The 21,610-nt window shown below is 39.1% G+C and overlaps 1 protein-coding gene across 1 annotated transcript; it reads right to left on the minus strand.

Annotated features, from left to right (window-relative positions):
* Positions 1-348: 348 nt before the first annotated feature.
* On the minus strand, positions 349-21,563 carry pdgfrl (platelet-derived growth factor receptor-like). The gene is made up of 6 exons (XM_069924552.1): positions 21,166-21,563; positions 17,714-18,026; positions 14,086-14,237; positions 13,586-13,879; positions 5,918-6,057; positions 349-2,521 (listed from the first exon to the last, which is right to left on the minus strand). Exons 1-6 carry the CDS (start codon positions 21,221-21,223, stop codon positions 2,333-2,335), a joined length of 1,146 nt encoding a protein of 381 aa, XP_069780653.1. The 5' UTR covers positions 21,224-21,563; the 3' UTR covers positions 349-2,332.
* Between the last annotated feature and the right edge of the window lie 47 nt (positions 21,564-21,610).

Genomic DNA, 21,610 nt, shown 5'->3' on the forward strand with positions numbered 1-21,610 from the left:
AATAATTACTTTGAAGGAGCATAGATACCTTGGATGATTATAGGAGATTAGAGTTGGGAGAAGGCATGGAGCTATTGGAAAATGAGGACACAACATTTAAAATCAACATGTAACTTAATCTGCAGCAATGGTAGGCCATCAAACACAGGGACAATGGAAGAATCAGACAGTGAGCATGATAAGAGGCACCAGAGGTTTGTTTCGCCTCAAGTTTATAAGGGGTAGTATAGGCCAAAAACTTGCCCCTTTTTCCTCTGCCTTCAAATAAGGTGAAAAATGCCAGGAAGCAAATTTGATTAAGTACTTTTTAATCATTAATAGCACTTCATCATTCTGAATGATACTCGTTTTGTCATCTTCTAGGTTATAGTTGGATAATTTTTGTATAATTTTATGCATTTTTTAAATGTGATGTCAATAGAAATAAAGCAATTACCATTGCAATATGTTTGTTATATTGTTTTTACAAGTCATACATATTGTTTTCATAAAAATATTCTAGCACTTTGCTAGATTCCATGCATTTCAATACAAAAGCAATGAGTATTGGAAGCAAATAGTGCTGGAAGGGTGGGTCTGATGAACACATTCCTTTTCACTATCCTATTTTTTTTACCATAATACTATGCGGCAGTATTGTTAAAAGCTATAGGTTGATGCATATAATCAAGAATCATTTATTCATTTGTGGTTTGGTTACATTTTCAGTTTTATAAGTGTTCATTACTCCTACTTAAGCTCTTCAGATGCACAGTTATTTCCTCTCCAAATGTGTTTTTTTTCCCCCAAAGCAGAGATTAATCATTACAGATTTATCTTGAGGTGAATGTACTAGAACACAATTTACTGTTACATTCTGATTGGGTGCTAAGTACGTAACAGGAGAATTTATTTGTAGCTGGAAATATAAACAGATTCCCCTTCATTCTTTGAATTTTGTGTGTTTGATGAGATACACAGGAATGGAACATTCATTTCACTCAGCCACCAACATTTTGGGCCAAGTGTAACCAGCTTTGTGACATAGTACCTGCATTCTGATGAAGATTGCTAACTGTGGCCATGGGATGTGCCAAATAATTTTCTACCGTGGTGCTTTCTCAGTTCTTCCATCAAAGTATTCCAAAGGTCTAAAGTGGAAACAATGAATAAAATGCTGATACCAAAACAAAGAGAATATATTTAGACGGAAGATTGGTCAAAGGGAGAAAAATTAAATTCCAAGGCCTTGGTTCTTGGCAGCTGAAGGGTTGGCCTTCAGTGATGGAGCAAGTAAGCTTATGACTGTCTTGAAGGAGCATAGATACCTTGGATGATTATAGGAGATTAGAGTTGGGGGAAGGCAAGACCATGGAGCCATTGGAAAATGAGGACACAACATTTAAAATCAACATGTAACTTAATCTGCAGCAATGGTAGGCCATCAAACACAGGGACAATGGAAGAATCAGACAGTGAGCATGATAAGAGGCACCAAAGGTTTGTTTAACCTCAAGTTTATAAGGGGTAGTATGGAAAGTCAGTCTTGTGCACACTAGAATTAAGCCTACTTGTACTTATATTAGAGGCATGGACAAGAGTTTCACAATAGGTAATCAGAGGAATATATCAAAATCATGCAACGTAAGAGAAGTGAAATGAATGGTGCGGATCTGTAGACAATTTTTATTTTGTGGTCTGGTATGACATCAAGTGTACAAACTGACTGGTTCAGCCTGGAGAACTGCTGGAATTTGTGGTGTCGATTGAAAATTTGCCCAATGTTACATTCATCGCAGCCGAACAACTTGAACAGTTGAGAGATCAAGAGGGTTGGAGGTGGAATCATCTTAACATGTGTAAATTATTTCAGGGAATGCATGCAAAAGAAAAATAAGAGGAAATTAAGAGTCAGAACTTTTAAAAAAAAACATTTTAGCTGATTAGCTGACTGATTTGAGGCATGCAGACGGATAGAGAGAACATTTTGGTTGCTTCTAGCTGGTTGGCTTTTAGCCCATGGTGAAATTTATTGGTTATATTATATAATTGAAAGTCTCTCCTGAGGAATTCATGTGCCTCAACACATCTTTGGCTCTGAAATAATTGTGATAAGGTGAAGGAGTTTCAAAGGTAAATTCTACTTAGATACAGCTGATGCCAAAATTGTTTCTTTTATAAACTGGAATCTTGTACCTGGAAATGTTTCATGCCCCAGCAGCGAGAGATAACAAACATTTGACATTCTTTTAAAAATCATTTAAACTTCAGGATCCTGCACTTCCTGGAACGCATTCCTTCTCAATACAGTCCATCTGAAGCTGGTTTAAATCTTCCTCTGGGAAAAGCATTATCAATGAGAAAACAGTTCTGTGGCCACTGATGTTTCTCCTCTCAAATTTCGAGCTGTACAGATATAATTGCCAACATCAATAGTTTTAATCTCATCAATAAAGAGCATACTCTTTGATAATCTGACAGTATGTCCATTTCTTCTATCTATTAATCTCCAGTTTTCTGTGATGATCACAAGTCTTTCATCCTATTAAAGCAAAAACAGTATCAGTATCAGTACTTGGCTTCAAATATCTCAAAATAGTGATGACTGATTTACTTTCATTAAACCAATCTGAATATGTACATGGCTAACAACTCACAGTGGAGAGATCAACAGCGTTGGAGATGGAGCTAGGTTCAATCAGCTTGCACGTGGAAATTGATTTTTCTGTCTCATGTCAGTCACTCATTTTTAACAAATATCAGCATCTATTAAACCACATAACAACTACAGAATAGAAACAGGTTAACTTGTCACTTCTAGACCATGCTAAACACTTTCTCCCACTTAAATCCACTGACCTATGCTCAACCTGTAACCCTTCATTCCTTTCCTGTCCATGTACACATCCAACTTCTCCTTAAATGCTAATATCGAGCCTACCTCTGCCACATGGTCTGGAAGTTCCTTCCACACCCCCACCACTCTGGGTAAAGAAGTCCCCCCCTCAGGTTTCCTCTGAACTTTTGCCCCCTAACTCTCAACTCATCCTCTCATTTGTACCTCCCCCTTAAAGGAAAAAAGTTTCTCCATGTCAACTCTGTCTATACCCCTAATCATTTTAGATACCTCAATCAAATCCCCTCTCAACCTTCTCTGCTCCAAAGAATAAAGAACTAACTTATTTAACCTTTCCCTCTAACTTAGACCCTGTGATTCCAGCAACGTTCCAGTAAATCTCTGCACTCTCTCCAATTTGTTGATATCTTTCCTATACTTTGGTGACCAAAACTGGGGACTATACTCCAAGTTTGGCCTCACCAATGCCTTGTACAATTTTAACATAACATCCCAGCTCCTGTACTCAATGCTCTGATTTATAAAGACCAACATACCATAAACTTTCTTCACCACCCTATCCACATGTGTCACCACCTTCAGGGAACTATATGCCATTATTCCTAGATCCCTTTGTTCTACTATACTCTTCAGTGCCCTACCATTCACCATGTATGTCCTATTTTAATTAGCCCTACCAAAATCTACCACCTCACACTTGTCTGCATTAAATTCCATCTGTCATCTTTCAGCCCACTCTTCTAAATGGCCTAAATCCCTCTGCAAGCTTTGAAACCCTTCTTCACTATCTTACAAAATATGGACATCCCAGCCAAGGTGTGGAAAGTTAAAATTTCCCACAATCACCATTATCTGTTACCTTTTTTCCTTTAATTTCTCACTATTTCTAAGCTCCACTGATGTGTAAGATTTTTCTAACGACTCCATGGGTGCATTTGGATGGTGCAGGCTCATGGGATGGAAGAGTCTGTTACCATGCTGTATCTCCAAATGGGGTTACCATGAATTTATGACAGTAGCCTGTATTGAATTGTCTATTGTCACATGTACCCCTCCAACAGCCTGTAGCAACAAATTCACAGATTAACCAAGCTCTAGCTGAAGAAATTGCTCCGCATCTCTGCACTAAGCAGAGGTCTGTTTTGCCTGCTATCCAGCAAGTCAACCCATACTTAAGTATTCAGGTTATGCAATAATAAAACAAAAGTGCAGGGTGCAGTGTTACAGTAAGTCAAAGAGTTCAAGGCGTGTTGTTACAAGGGCACTGAAGGTTTCCTGATCATGTTGGCGGTTCGGATCTGGAGCTCAGGCTGCTGATGGTTTGGACTGGACTCTGTGTGTGTGGGTGCTGCAGTAGTGCTGGAGGTGAATCCATGAACACTTGGGGGACTCACTTCTGCTTCTCTTTAATCGTAAGAGGCACTTCAGGTAACTTCTGCCTTATGGCAAATTCCACCTAATATTGCACTGTCTATATTACATGACTATAAAGGAATCTTGAAATGTACATTTAAAACTGTGTCAGGGCATCATTTTACCAAATGAGAGGTCTGTGGTGGTACACCACCGGCCTACTGCAGGGGGCAACCTCTATACCTGCAGGAGGGTAAGAGGACAGGACAACACCTGGCTGGCTGCCAATCAGTCGGCCTGAAGGGATCAAGCCCTACCCGGTCAGGAGTCAATCACCCTCCAGGATACAAGCCTGTGCCGGCCCCCCGAGGCCTCACTCAGAGTTGCTGCAGCAACTGTAGGAGTCTTTGTGGATTAAAGCCTGTTGTACAGTATTTATCTTTGTGTGTGTCTGATTCTGGCTAACAGTGCACCACAAGGTCTATTAAAGAAACTGAAATCAGCAGAAAAGATGTGGTACACTGTGTTCACACCAACCAACTACTTCACTATTAGATTTGCCTCTGCAAATGTAAGGTAGTATTCTGCAGATCTACCAGAAACAGGAAATATTGTCTGTTTCATATTCAAATAGTAATCTAGAAACTGTTATTCTTCGATCATTAACATAATTAATAAAAATCTTCCATTAAGGGAAACATCAGACAGATCACAGAACCACAGTTGGGGCCACAATAGGGGAACGTACAGCTTGCCACCAGATGTTCAAACTCATTATGAGAAAATCAGAATACCAGTTGTTACCAATTTACTGTCAGAAAATCACTGAGTATAAATTATTTTGACAAATCTCACTGGTCAATTGGGTTAATTAAACTAAAAGTATTCATTGAAGTAATTATGGCTGGTAAATGTTGCTATGTTTTGTCTGAGTCACACAGGGCTATGCTAGAACTAAGGATGGAAAATACTGTATCATTCAGTTTGGCAGCAGGATGAGTCATATTCTAGTTATACATAAAACAAAAAAAAATCATAACCTACATGTAAAAAAAATTATATTTCTATCTTGTTAGCTTCTTTCCTCTCTTGTCACACCTGTTGCTTTATTTTGCACTGTATTTGTAAATAAGAGGTTATATCAAAACACACCATTGAAAAATTGAATGGGGATCCATGTAGTGATACCTGTTCCTGACATCCCAATAAATACCAGGGCAATACTTCACAATGACAATATTCTGTTTGAGAAAAGATCACCAACCTACAAGAATAAATGTTGCTCTCTCTACAGTTGCTCTGTAACCTATTCAATATGTACAGTGCATCTTAAATTTGAATGTAAAAAGAAATCTAGCAAAAGCAGAATTTTCTACTTGTATGACATAGTTGAAACATTGCTGAATAAGTTCTGTATCTATTCAACTACCGAAATTGGTTTATTGCGTATCCTGTATTAAAATTTCAATGAATTTCTGCAAACTAAGGTAAAATCTGGAGAAATCCAAAAATGTACTCCATATGTATCAATATTTGTCAGTTAAAGTTCTTCATTTCCATTAGGAATGATCTGCTCCATCACCGAGAATATCCCCCAATCACTGAAGAAATCTGAAAGCATGTCTTCAGTGTGAAAATGAACATGGCAAAAAAAAAGATCTCTGAATCCCATTCTAATTCTTTACTGCAGAAGAAAGAGAATTGAATTTGCATAATGAAAAACATTACCTGCTGCCCTGGATATTTCCAAGTAAACTCCACCTGTACATCTGGCTCTCCCAGGACACTGCAGGTCACGTTGACTTGATCCCCACCACTTACTATATTTGATGAAGCTTCTATTGTTGTAGATGGAGGTTCACCAGGACCTGAAATGTGATATATTTTTGGGTAAAGTACTTGCATCACAAGTTTAAGAAAACAATAATTTTATTTTCTTTTCCAGTCCCATGAACTAGGGAAGGTCAGAACAGGAAGATCGAGCAGATAAAATTGAGACTGAAGAAATGGGGCAGGGGTTCAAGTTCTTGAATCGTTAGAACCTTTTCTGGGGAAGGGGTGACCTGTACAAGTAGGATGGGTGGTACCTGAACTTGAAGGGAACCAATATTCTGGTAGGGAGGTTTGCTAATGTTGTTGTGGCAGGGGAGTTAAACCAGATTCAAAAGTGGGGTGGGAAGAGGCAGAGGTGGTTGGCGCACAAGTAGGGACAACTCCTAGGGCAGTGGTTCTCAACTTTTTTCTTTCCATTCATGCCACTTTAAGAAATCCCTATGCCATCGGTGCTCTGTGATTAGAAAGGGATTGCTTAAGGTGGTATGTGAGTGGGAAGGGAAGTTTGAGAATCACTGCTCTAGATCCAATTGTAACTGAAATATTTTGATTGAGAAAAATTGTTATTGGCCCATTCCCTTTGGAGTTATGAAACTAAGTCAATTAGGTATGATTAAAACAGTAGTTTTCAAACTTTCTTTCCACCCACATACCACCTTAAGCAATCCCTTACTAATCACAGAGCACTAATGGCATAGGGAATACTTAAAGTGGTATGTGAGTGGAAAGAAAAGGCCAAGAACTACTGTTCTAGAGAGTCTGTTGGGAAGGACAGGAAGGGAAAAATTGCAGCCAGTTAGATGCATTGCAAGGCAACAGGGACACAAAGTCAAAAGTAAACAAGAAAGACCAAAAGGTTTTGCACTTAAATGCACGCAACATAAGAAATAAAGTGGATGGCCTTATAATACAGCTAAACATTGGCAGATAATGATGAGTGGCCATCATGGAGTTGTGGCTAAAGAATGGATGTCATTGGGAGCTTAATATCCAAGGCTACACAGTGTATCAAAAGGATAGGAACATAAATAAAGGAGTTGGCATGGCTCTGTTGGTAAGGAACAACATTAAGTCATTAGAAAGAGGTGAGGTAGGATCAGAAGAGATAGAATCATCGTCGTTGGCTGCCATGTTCCACAGGGGACAGTACTGAGGCTGCTTGTTTTTAATGCTGTTTATTTATGATTTGGATTATGGAACGAATGGTTTTGTGACCAGGTTTGCAAATGATAGAAAAGAAGGCGCAGGAGCAGTTATTGTTGAGGAAACAGGGACGCTGCAGAAGGATTTAGACTGATTTGGAGAATGGGTAGAGAAGAGGCAAATGAAATACAATGTCAGAAAGTGTACAGTCATGCCCTTTGGTAGAGAAAAAAATAAATGGGCAGGCTACTTTTTAAATGGGGAGAAAATTGAAAATATCTAGATCCAAAGGGACCTGGAAGACCTCGTGCAGGGTAGCTCATTGAAGAAGGTAAATGCAATGCTGGTGCCAGATTAAACAGGGGACTGTTTCTTTAATATGTTGGTCATATGGTCTTTTCACCTGTGTTCCAGGGGTAATTCCTCTCTCTTCAGAAGTGAAAAATGAGTACACACTGTGCCAACCTGTCAGCCCACAGTCAATGTCCAGACCTTGCACCTTGATTTGTTAGCTCAAAGTGACAGTCCCACTAAAATGAAAATGGGAGCATGTAATAGGAGTCGGAGTCATCGTTATTGCTGATGAGGCCAACTACTGTTTTGACACCTGCAAACGATGACTCTGTTGGTGCTGGATCTGGTGATGCAGTCATGGGTCACTAATGTGAACAAGAGTGGGATGAGAAAACAGCCCTGTCATACTCCAGAGCACTAATTATCATAAATTACAGTAAAACCTCGTTAGAATGCAGTAGTTGGGGTCCAAGTTTTCATACCACGTTACAGCCGGGTCGTGGAACAGATGCATATCTGTCATGATTCAGGAAGCAGGAAGACAGAATACTGTGACTCAAACCCTATAATAAGACCTTTAAGACCTTTAAACTCCACATCTTGTAAATGAGTCCATTTTTGAGTTTGTGGCTGTTACCCCGTTAGTCTGGCATCCTAAAATCAATGTTTGGGGTCCACAGTCACCCGTGCTATAAGTAATTCCGCGGATTAACACATCATGTTCTAACGAGGTTTCGCTGTATTTAAATGACTATTTCACTCACTTTTCTACAGAAGAGATTAATTCATGCTTGGGTGCAGTTTCAGCTATAATGAAAGTTCCATTGTTCATTCCTGAGCTAACATTGTGAAAACAGGCATGCTGTTCTGATATAGTGAATGAATATAGTATTAGTTATCCATCAGGAATCGAGTTATATATTGCATTGTGACTTCCTACATAAAGATCAAAGAAAAGGGTTTTGGTTAATTCTTCTGGTTTTTCTTTAAAGCAATCCCAAACACATACAGATGACACATTACAACAATTTTTTTCAAAAGGTTTGCTTCTTGAAAAAGATTGGGGATTATGATCAACAAATTCAAGATGAATACAAAGATAACTTCAGATTTCCTATATCACATAGGAAGTTGGAGAAATATGAACTTTTATTGAATTTAGCACGTTAAATTGCATAATGATGTGAACACATTGTGTTAGTTTAAATGACTTAAAAATGTTTTGGTGCTGATTTTCCTTTCTACTCAGCACTTGAACACTACTCAGCAGGGATGAAGTCGCAAGTGCGGATGCAGAAAATGAATTTTCAATGACATGTTGCACTTTGTGGATTTTGACTTCTTGAAGTCGACTTAAACCAATGGTACTCAACCATTTTCTTTCCACTCACCTCGAGTCCAGCAATAGTTAGCTAGCATTAATGGATTCCAGTTGCTCTGATACTGCCTTTCCATGGTCACAATGTCCTGGTGAAACCATTCACCATGTTCATCTATGACTGCGTCAAGATCAGCAGGGATGAAGTCGCAAGTGCGGATGCAGAAAATGAATTTTCAATGACATGTTGCACTTCGTGGATTTTGACTTCTTGAAGTCGACTTAAACCAATGGTACTCAACCTTTTTCTTTCCACTCACCTACCACTTTAAGTAATCCCTAAGCCATAGATGCTCTGTGATTAGTAAGGGATTGTCTAAGGTGGTAGGTGGATGGAAAGAAAACGATGGAAAACCACTGTTTTAATCGTACCTAATTGACTTGTTATGTGTATGGTTTCATCACTCCAAAGGAAATGGGCCAATGACAATTTTTCTCAAGCAAGATATTTCAGTAATAATTAGGTCGAGAGCAGTGATTCCCCACCTTCCCTTCCCACTCACATATCAGCTTAAGCAATCCCTTACTAATCACAGAGCACTGATGGCATAGGGAATACTTAAAGTGGTGTGTGAGTGGAAAGAAAAAGGTTGTGAACCACTGACTTAAAATATGATAGCAAATCACAAAAATAGGTTGTATCTAAGAACATCATAAGAAAATTTTAAGGTGATTTTTGTGATCAACTGCCCAAAATCCACAACATATACCCCAAATTGTTCACAAAGCAAAATCTTAATTGTCCAATGTAATTATTGCAGACCCTGAGAATACAGAAGAACCATTTCACCCAGTGTACAGGTCACATATGAAACAAAACAATGTTGCACCACTCCAGATAAGTTAAAGAACATTTGTTTCTGAGCATAATACAGCATCAGTAATAATCTTCCTTTAAAAAGATGAGATTTCTGTTTAGATGGATGCCTTGATTTAAAAAGCATTCTTGGCATTTCCTTTTTTCTGCCACAGTATTACTGAATTCATGTATTCAGTTAATACATCAATAGAATTGAACAGAGAAATTTTAGTTTCAATGAAGACTCACAATTTTCTATGCCAAATAATTCAGTTAGCCTTGTTCTGTCTTCAATCGGTGTTCACTATGAATGAGAGATGTCTCTTTAACAAGAAAAATTCATTGTGGAAAGAATATTTTGTCCTTATCCATCTCTGGAATAACCACTACCTGAAGTTAAGGTCCAGCCAAACAAAGTTTTTCCTTTTTATAGATGGCATCCCCGAGCAGCACGATTTCAGTCAATGTCACTTTTGGAGCAGTGAACACCAAAACTTTCTTCCATGATGAACAATTTGTTGCCTTGAATTATTGCAGTTGACATGAAAAGGAACAGTGACAGGTCTTATCTTAAAATTGTAATTACATTAATAGAACTTGAATATCAACTTGTAGCTTTCTCATTCAAAGAAACACAAGATCAGAGTTCAAATGCATTTATCTTTAAAGTTTTGTTTCTTAGCATGCCTGGCTCCTATTCTAAACAGGCAGAGATTTTTTTAAATTTAAATTTTCAATTTTTTATCTCATTTTGAGATCAGAACTATAACAGGCCATTCCAGCCAATGAGCCCATGCTGTCTAAATAGACCAATTAACTTACAAAGCCCGCACATTTTTGGAGGGTGGGTTGAAACTGGAGCACCCGCAACAAACCATCCAAACATGGGGAGAATGTAAAAACTCCTTATAGATTCAAACCTAGGTCAGTGGCACTGTAATGTTTGCATTAACAGGGCAACCCTAAATTATTTGTTTAAAGGATACAATTCATTTTCTGCTCTTGATTGAAATTGTGTTGACTTTCTCAAAGCAGGGTGTTGTCACGATCAAGAGGGCCTAATGTGTAGTCTATAGGGAAAGCTTGTTGTAAAACTGGCGTGGTAGTACCACAAATCATAAATTGTAACATTGACTGTTCTCTTCTGTAAGGGGCCAATAAAATAAATGCAGATTTGTAAAAATACATTAAACAATTAAATCTAAAGGGGGGAGTTTCCTTGCTGCTGTCCGCTCATTGGGTTTAGTGCACAAATATCTCTGTTTAAAGACTTTCTTCTCGGCAGAGATAGAGTACCTGATGATGAAATGCAGACACTTCTACCTGCCCAGGGAATTCACAGGCATGCTCATTGCCTCAGTTTTACGTTATGCCTTCAGAAAATGAGGGTGAAGCAATAAAGGAGCTTTATCGGCCATCTGCAAAGCCCAGACATCTCACCCTGACAGTTGCACAATTATAGCTTTCAACAGAGAATAGGTCAATTGAAAAATAAATCTTGAGTTTATGTCATCGAAAGGCTGAAATGTTTCTCAGCGACAATTTGTATTTGTATAGTACCTTTTAACATAGAAAAAACGTTCTGAGACACCAATAGCATGAATTAAGGTCCGACAAGTGTGAAAGACAGGAATAACAAGTACACAAACCCTGGATGTCAAGGATATTGACTGTAGGATAAAGAGAAAATAAACCATATAGCAAAGACAGTACAGGGAATGTTGGTCTATGAGGCTTCACTGATGTTGATCAGTTTATCCTTACACCGATCTGAGGATTTTTTTGGAGACAGAAAATCCTCCAATGCCTTAAAAGACTTGTTACATTCCAGGTTTCCATTCCCTCAGTTGACCAAATTGTCATCTGCTTCACATAGAGGTGGCTCCTGCAATAGGGGAAGTGGTATTTTGGGAAATGGTGATATGGGAAGTGGTTTACATTTCTAAGGATCTTGCATTTGGATCTTTATGATGGAGGGGCAGTTTGAAAGAATAGGAATAGTTTATTAGAGAAATTGTGTCTTGCAGATATCTAGTGCAAGGTCATTCCTCTTGTAGGCTTCAGGAAAAATGCCAAAGATGGCTTGGGACTTGGAGCTTGATTTCTGAGTTCACTCAACACAAGTGTCATCTGAATACTCCTGCTCAACTACTGAGGTTTGGGTAACCTTGGTCTTGGAGCATAATTGCACATGGTGGAAAAGATTCCCAGTAGTTCAGAAGAAGAGCTCCACTCCTTTGAAGATTGTTGCAGGTGAGTCACAAAATTGCAGTGAGAAAGTAGGACATGTAGGGGAAATGGCACAGCCTTGTTGGATAATGGGCTTCACTAGGGACCAAGTTGTAGATCTGTTGATTAATATCACAGGGTATCATGGAACAATCAGAATAAGGAGATGAGCTTCTGAATTTGAGGAGTATGTTCCACAGTCTCTCACGATTATATTATGTCCATTAGATCTCTTTTCAATTCCAGCTTCTATCATCTATCCTTGTCCTACATCCTAGAAACCATTCTCATAAACATCCTCCAAATAATCTCCAATGGACTTGCATCTTTTCCACAATGTGATGACCAGAATTGGATGCAATACTTCAGATCATACTGAACCAATACTTTATCAAGGTTCAGCATGGCTTGTCTGCCTTATTCTCCATGCCGCTAGTGTTAACAAGAGAGTAATATTACTGTTCATTCTCTGCACCACCTGTATCCAAAATCTATTAGAAGATTGTGTTCAGCATTCCTGTGATTTCTTTTATTACTTCCCTTAAAAATCTTAGGATGCCTCCAATGCAGTTCTGGTGACTGATTTATTTTAAATTCAGCCATTTTTTCCATATCTCCATCTTTCCAATTTTTAATATATCTGGTGTCTCAGCTTTCTCCTTCCTCACTATTATTTTGTAAGCATGTTATCCTTTGGGAAAGATACATGCAAGGTAGTCATTTAGCACTTGAAAGTGCCCCCACCATCCAAGTACAAGTTCCCATTTTTGTCCTTAATGGGCCCTACTCCTCCATGTATTATCCCAACAGTATGTCTACAGCACACTTTGTATTCCCATTTAGGTTGGCAGTTGATCTTCTCTCATTCACTCTCTTCATGTTTTAATTTTCACTTTCCCTCTGTGAGTGGACTGTTTTTTGTTGGTATTTACAGGCCAGTTCTTATCACATGCCACCCTCTTTTGCTTTATCTTCCTCTTCACCATCCAAGGACTTGTTTGCTCTTTCGTTGCCTCTAATGGTAATGTGCATTAGTGGTACCCAAAAAATATCTTAAGCCAGGCCACATTTCTGGTATAGTTGTGCCTATTTAATTTTTTTTAAATTTAGACATACATGCTCGCAACACAGTAACAGGCCATTTTGGCCCATGAATCCATGCTGCCCAATTAACCTATCCCCCCAGTATGTTTCGAACAGTGGGAGGAAACCAGAGTCCCCGGGGAAAACACACGTAGACACAGGGATAAAGACAGGATGGGATTCAAACCCCAGTCCCTAACGCTGTAAAGGCATTGCACTAACTTCTACGATGACCATGCTGCCCCTAAGACCATGCTGCCCCTGGAGGACAGGAGTAGTTTGTTAGAGACACAATTCCAATTTCTCTGGGCTAGATATACTCTCAACCCTTTGAAATTGATCTTCCCCCGATTAATTATCTTTACTTTGGAAATTCTCTCTTTTTTCATAGTTAATCTAAATCTTATTATTTTATATAGATAGAAAGTTTGCAGAAAAAAATTCTACATTTTCAATTTAACTTGGATATAAATCCAATGTTTACATTAATCTTGAACCTAGTATCTGTTAATATTTTGTTTTTGTTAAATTAAAATATTTTACTATTTGAAATCACTAAGATATTTAAGAAAATAAACATTGGTATTTCCTGCTATTATGCTAAATGAATGAGTGGTATTAGAATATTTGATGTTACCTTCAGCATGAAGGAGTAGGTAGTTGCTTGATGTCTGCAGAGCTCCTTTCAAACTTGCCATGCAGTGTACAACCCCCTTCTGAACACGATTAGGCTGGTGAATAGTAAATCCTTTCTTTGCATCATAACTAATGAGTGATCCATCAGCAGGAATTTCTTGAGGAGGGAATTCTCGATGCAATGTTACGTAAGCCAAAGGTGTGCTTACTCGACAAGGGATTAAAGCAGGTTGATCAGATCGAAGGTAGATTATATCAAAATAATTGATGGATGGCACAAATAGTTCAGCTGGATCTGTGGACATTAAATAAATAGAAACAAAATTATTTTTTTTTATAATTGCCCTCAGTCATCACATGGAAAGTATCTGGTTAAAAAGCAGATACTAGCTTTATCTTTAAAAAATAGATTAAAAAGTATAAATAAATAAAATATGGGTCTTGATGAAGTTTAACATTTAGTAATTTAATTTCTAAAATAAATCCATTAACAAATATTACCTGTAAAGAAGATGTAAGCTTTGCCCATTTTAAAGTCATCTTTGCTGCACTCCAACCCATCACAGAGTATTACCCAGCAGCTATATTCTCCAGTGTCCATGGTCTTGGCATTGTTAAGTGTTAGTCGACTGTATTTTTGGTGCTGTGTTATGCTATGTGAAAAAGAATCCAATTTTATTTTTAACTTGAGCATTTTAAAACAATACCTTTGTAGTACACCCTATGAAAGAAAAGACTTCCTACAATATTCAATCAGCATCCCTTTCTTATTCTATTGAGGCAAAGAAAATAATTAACTTTCAAGAAAATAAAAGTTTAGAAAACCTTGCCTTGATCTCCCAAAGTAAATCTTATGAAATACAAAAATACTAATAAAACACACAACTTTAAATATGTGACATTGCAGCTGTAATATTATATTTCAGCAATATTTAATAAATATAAACACTTTGGTCACCCTTGATCCTTGCAATAACAGGGTAAACTGTTACTCCACTATTAAGTGATTTGATCAACATGTTAACTGTTTTTGAGTGAAGCCTTGGTACATAGTTTACCCAGTGGGATGGGGAAGGAGGAATAAGCTTGAAGCTAGTCTGTTTTGTGTACCCTTTCTCTAGGATAATGTGATTATTTACTTTGAAGAATAACGCATCAATGTGATGGTATGAGAGGGTCAATTTGACACTTTAGGTTTTGTTGCCTCTTTAGTAAAGCCATGCAAGATCACATCCTCGTGGAAATAGAAGTTGAAATATCTGAATTATTGAACTTCTCTCTTGGATTTACCTCCCAGATGACTATTATAAAGCCAAAAGAATTCAATTTCCAATAATATGGTCCCACTTTCTGAAAACACAGCAGTGAACAAAAATGAAAAAAAAAACTATCAATCGCTTTTATTTGTATAACACCTTCACCAAAGGAAAAATAAACTACAAATGCATATCAAGCAACACTTCGAAGTGAGCCATGCAAGATATTTGAGGAAATGACCACAAGTATTTTCAAATAATGTAGGCTTTTAGGAACATCTTAAAGGAGGGGGATAAAAATGTTAGGGAGCAAACTCCAAGCTCCAGGCCATGGAGGCTAACAGCACTGTGGAATGGAGGACAAATTAATCTTAGGATTGATCAAGAAAAACTCTGTAATCTCCAAGGGAAAATTGACATGGGATTATAGATAGGGGGGGGGGGGGGGGCTATGATTGCCAGATTTTAAGAAATATTACTTGGCAGCCTGGTCGAGGTTCCTTGCATCTTTATTTAAAGCAGATGATCCACCAAAATGGGTTAACATAGGACTGCTTATTATGGGGCAGGGGTGGCAAAAGATTTGATTTACAAAACAAATACTAAATTAATAAATAAGAAAACAGACAACCCCATTCTAAAATATCTTATAAGAATCTAGAAAGAAATGAATGGTTGAATTGGTAAAGATATTGTAATATGGCCAAAAGCACCCTTGTTAAGTAATGAATTGATGCTTATGAATTTAGGTAACAAAATTATGGATATTTGGCTTCGAAAGGGGATCCAAACTATTGAGGACTGCTTCAAACAAATGAAGGATAAGTATGATTTGCCTAATGGATCCTTTCACTATTTTCTCCAGTTAAAATCCTCCTGAGGGAAAAATGGGGCCCTACAATGCCCCCATCTGAAGGGTGGGAAGGTTACTTAGACTGGGAGGTGCTCTCAAATTTGTATCCAGATGTGGCGTCCAATCTGCGATGAGACAGTTAGGAAAAAATTCTGCAAATGATGCATGGATCAACTGTTTTTGCTCAAAATGCTAAGATGAGAATTGCATTAGAAAAGGTACAGGTTTTTTTTTACTTGCCACAATCATTTATTTTTCCTTTCTGTAACGTCTGAAAATTCCTGAAGTAGAGCCCTTGTAGACTAATTAATGTAATAAATGTGCAAATGCTTACATGAGCACAGTTCTGAAATAATTCAAAATGTGAGCCCAAAACTGGGCCTAAACAGATCAAGGGAGAGGCGAGAGTCGGACTTGGGAATAATGATCGATGAAGAGTGTTCAGATTTATGTAGGGAGAGCATGATATCAGTGATCACCGCCAGACTTAGATTGGTACAATAAAATTTCTTACATCAATTATACCTCACACCACAAAAATTACACAAAGGAAAACCAAGGATATCGGAAATGTGCTTTAAGTGTGGGTTAGAAATTGGTACTCCACATGGACCTGTGTGAAGGTGAGACCCTTTTGGCTTGAATGATCTAATATATTAACTAGGATTATGGGAGTAGAATTCCCGCTGGACCTGAAGTTGTATTTATTGGGGAATCTGGTGGACGTGGGCAGAAAATTAACAAAATCCCAAATTAAATTTGTAGATATTGCCCTGTCAGTTGCAAAAGTAATGCATTGCGATCACCCGGAAGTCCGACTCCCCCTGCTCTTCACTCGATAGTCCACAACTATGTGCTGTGGAGAAGATAACAGATAATTTAAGAAATAATTATGAAACTTTTTTCAAAATATGCCATCCTCATCTAGAGCACTTTTGTGTCCAGTTATAACAGCAGCTCACAGAACTAAAAATCTGACAAAACATGTAATGACTACAGCAATGAATCACCTCACAGGGTGGAAGTAGATTAGAAAGGTTTGCAGTACACTGAATTTTAATTCTCCTTCCTTCACTATTTTCTGTCTTTTTAGTTGTTCGACTTTCTTTTGATGGTGCAGGGAGTAATTACAATAAATTGACATTGTATTTGAACTACAGAAACGAAGTGTACTAAAAGAATGTGTAAATATTTTTAAAATGGCTATGTTTTTAAATGTGATACTGTTTGTTTTATAAAATTTTCAATAAAAACTATAGATTTTTTTGTTTTTCATGTTTGTTTAATTTAAATAATATTTTTCTTGTGATATCAGGGTATGAGAAGGAAGGGAGAGGGGTGGGTGGGTGGAAAAGAAAGGGGGCTCTGAATGTAATATATCATTGTTTAGAAAGGTTGCATTGTTCTGGATTTGTGCAAGTCTTGGAAAATCAAAAATAAAATATTCAAAAAAAAAAGGATTGATCAGGAAATCAAAAAAAGAAATGTGCAGAGATCTCAGAGGATATTCCACTGCACTTGACTTTCAAGCTACAATTGGGTAGATAAAATAATGGAATCAAGCAAGCGATGCACACACACACACCTTGGTGAGAGTGGAGCAGCTTTGAGGGAAGGATGGTATGCTCGTCCTCAGCAAACACTGAATACAGATTGAGAAGGGCTAGGAGAGGCCACTTTGTTTTGCCAAAAGCACAATGCTTAACACTGAATAACTTTGATGAGCCAGTTATAATAAGAGTGAGAGAGAGAGAAGCTGAATGTAGGAGTGATTTCCAGAAAAAAGATGCAAATTTGGGAGGGGACTTCACATTGAAAGACTTGAAAGAAAAAGAAGAGGTTTGCAAAGACAGGAGTCAAGCTGTTCCATTGAATGATAGTGGATTTAAAGGAAATAAATATTCAAGGTTGGTAACAACTTCTGCATTGATCTTTAACGATTAATTTTATTCCTCCTTCGCGGTCTGAGCTGCTGAACATTTCCAGAGCTTCTGAAAACATTGCAGATTTTGCCTTTTACCTTAGCCTGGAGTCGTTTAGATGGGGTGGGTAAGCCCAGCCAATGTTATCACCTTTACAGCGTAGTTCAATAGACTGCCCCACAGTTAGATTCAATGGCTCTGTTGGTTTCCGGAAAAGTCCTTTATCCAAAACCTGTGTCATGATGAAAGTGGGCTTCAGGTCTCTATCAACGAAAACTCTCTCCTTTCTCAGCTTTCGACCCCGTGCTTTATTTTTTTTATTGACCACTCTGACTTTATTCTGTCCAGCTAATTTTTGTTTATTTTTCTCAAAGCGTTGGAGGGTCCTTTTCTCTGTCTTTTGACAATCACCTGAAGAGAAATCAAATATATTCAGAAGGAAGTCAGAACAATAAAATCTTATAGATTATTTTGCCAAAGTATTCTAGAGAGATTCCAAAATCAGTCAATACAGATGAATACTTCAGTAATATCAAAAAATCAATTAAAATGAGATACAATGCCAATTCTTTAGCCTAGGACATGTTTGGTATAATGAAGTATAATTATCAAAAGAAGATCATTGGATGCCACTGCTCCTGGATCTTACTCCTCCTCCACTTAACCTTCCCTATTCCCTCTTACCTCTCCCTACTCACCCCATCCACACCTTTGAGCTCCCCCTTTCTCCCACTCCCTTATTCTACAGACACCCTTCTCCAAGTCCTCCCAAATGTCCACCACCCACCATTTGACCTCCCTAACCCTCCACCTTCCCCCCTGACCTCCCGAACCCTATACCTTTCCCCTCCTCCCTCCCCCTGATATCCTCAACCCACCGACCCCCACTCTGTCCACTACTAGCTCTTTACTTTCTCCTCTGACCTTCCCCTTTTGGAGTCTGAGCACTCTGTCCTCAGTCAAAACCTCACATTCATCCCCTTTCGCAGACACCTTAACAAGTTACGAGTAGCCATGATGCCAAACTCTTTTCTTCTGACTTCTGTCTCATCAACCTAGATTCCCCAGCCCCCACTAAATATCCTGCTCCCAGTTTAAGCTGCCTTCCTCCCCTTGGATATCTCCTTCTGACTTCTGTCTCATCAACCTGGATTCTTCAGCCCCCACTTAGTATCCTGCTCCCAGTTTAAGCTGCCTTCCTCCCCTTAGACATCTCCTTCTAACTTTCTGCTCGCTCTGCATCTTTTTTATTTCCAACCACTGCTGAGACATCAACCATCTCAACTTCACCACTCCCCTCACTTACTCTAATCTCAGCCTCTCACAACGCTCTGCCTTCCACTCTCTTCACACCAATCTAAACCTCAGTAACAAAACAACGAACAAGGCTAGTAGTGTTGTGATCTGCTGCACTAAACTCTACCTTTCCAAGGACAGACAATAGCACTCAGATCCCTCTTTTTGTCCCTTGAATGTGATCCCACCTAGAAGCATCAAACCACCATCAGTAACTTCATCATTTCTATCAGCTCCCTCTGACAGGCTGCTTCTACTCTCCTTGTTTCCCATCCCCATATTGCTCAGTTCTATGTTCTACCCAAGATCCACAAACCCAATTGTCTCAGTATACTCAATGTTTCCTCGTGCTCCTGCCCTTCTGAACTGGTATCATCTTACCTTGATTGCATTGTGTTCCCTTTGTGCAGTCCCTCCCTATGTACTTCATGACCTCCATGACTTCAACAACTTCCAGTTCCCTGAACTTGACTGCCTCATTTTCACCATAGACATCCAATCTCATCCATCCCACATATTGAAGGTATCAAAGCCCTTAGTTTCTTTCTCAGCAATGGACCCAACCAGTCCCCCTCCACCTCCAACCTTCTCTGGCTGGCAGAACTAGTCGTCACCATCAATAGCTTCTCCTTTGCCTCATCCCACTTTCTCCATGTCAAAAGGGTAGCCATGGGTACCTGCACGGGTCGCAGCTACGCCTGCCTTTTTGTTGCTACAAGCTTACACAGGCAAGGCTTCTCAACATTTCCTCCTTTGAATAGATGATTAATTGGTGCTGCCTCATGCACTCATGTTAAATTTATCCACTTTACTCTCAATTTGCACCTTGATCTCAAATTCAATTGGTCTGCCTCTGGCAACACTCTCCCCTTTCTTAATCTCTCTGCCTCCATTTTCTACTAACCCACCAACTCCCACAGTTAGCTCGACAACACCTCTTCACACCCTGTCTGCTGTAAGGATTCTAACCTTTCTCTCGATTCCTCTGCCCCATCGCATCAGAATCAGGATTTATGGTCATGACATTTGACGTTTTGTGACAGCGTCGTAGTGCAAACATTCGTATTATAACCATCTTACAACATTACTGTAAAAAATAGAATAATAACAGTAATAGGGGCCGTGTCTTTGGTTCATTGATCATTCAGGAATCTGACGGCAGCAGGGAAGAAGCCGTCCTTGTGCTGCTCAGTGCTGGTCTTTTGGCTCCTGTACCTTTTCCTGATGGTAGGAGAGTGAACAGGGCATGGCCTGGGGTCTTTGAGGATAGAGGCTGCTTTTTTTAATACACCGCCTCCTGTAGACCACCTCCTCGATGGAGTGAAGACTGGTGCCTGTCGCAGGCCGAGTTCACAACCCTCTGGAGTTTATTCTTGTCCTGAGAGCTGGCGCTTCCATACCAGGGGAGTGATACAACCAGCCAGAACGCTCTCCTCAATACACCTGTAGAAGTTTCTGGGAGTCTGGACTAATCAATTATTTCACTGCTGCTTGTGAGATTTGGTTGCTGTCAGTTAATGGTGGCATTTACCGAGGTATGGATTTTCATACATTGATGGTGAACCAGAAGCTTGAGGACATTTAAGTGTACTTTGATTCTTCACACTGATGCCAACTGATTCTTGACCTACTGCGGCTCATGCATACAATATAAATGGAACAATATTTCATTCTCCTCATGTGGAACTGCGTGAGGTGGAAAGGCAGTGGAGAAGGTTCTCGTGAAGCTCTGGAGCGAAGTCTTGAGCAAGATTGTCACCATACAGCGTTTCTGCAATCACGGCGCCTGCAGACTATTGTATTTTACACCCCACATCTGGCCAACATACGGAATGGAGGCCACAGCTTATTCCCTGAGACGCTTCTCTTGGAGTTGCACTACATCGAACACTTCAAGAGACACCACTTTTTATTTATTGCAACATATTTATTTAGACTTCCCGGAATTTCTCATGAAATTAACTGTGATGCGTCTACTTTTTTATTCCCATACGTCGAACTGCCCGATGCGAAGCGATAACTGGATGGAGGCTCGTACGAGTATTTGATTCCCAGAGCTGGATGGTGTCCCACTTTCAATGGCTAAACACACCACGGACTAACTTCTTCCCATGCACCCGCAAAAGGACCTTTAAATGCACAGACCGTTCAGCTCTGCTCACCAGGAGAGATCAAATGAGTTGCGAAGAAATTCAGACAAGAATCTTTTAAACAGACCAGCAGCCTTTCCACGTTATAAACTCCGGACACTTACCCATCTGTAAAAGTAATTCGGTGAAAAAGACAAACAGCAGGACGGCATAAAACTTCATTGTACAACTTTTTGGAGCTGCGTGTAAATCTTCCAGATGTTCTTTGAAAAGATCTTTCGTTCTCGATTGTTGGAAGCAGAGGTTTAAACCCCCACCAGCGCGGAAAAAAAAGTTGCCTGGACTTTTCAAAGGAATCAAAATACACGTGGAATGAGCAGTTCGCTGGATTGAAATCGATTTTGGTTTTCAAGAGTTGGGTGAAGAATTTCGACTTTTGAAGGAAGGCTGCGGGAAACAGGTCGCCACTGCTTTGATAAAGAAGAAGTCTCGCTCCGAGATGGGATCCTAATAAAGTTGACGTGTAATGTAATGCACAGCTTTGTTGAGAATGCGCATAGCTGTGATGTAGGTATTGCATAGAGCATGCAGCCTATAATACTCATAACT

Source organism: Narcine bancroftii, chromosome 3 (genome assembly GCF_036971445.1).
Source record: "Narcine bancroftii isolate sNarBan1 chromosome 3, sNarBan1.hap1, whole genome shotgun sequence".
Taxonomy (NCBI): domain Eukaryota; kingdom Metazoa; phylum Chordata; class Chondrichthyes; order Torpediniformes; family Narcinidae; genus Narcine; species Narcine bancroftii.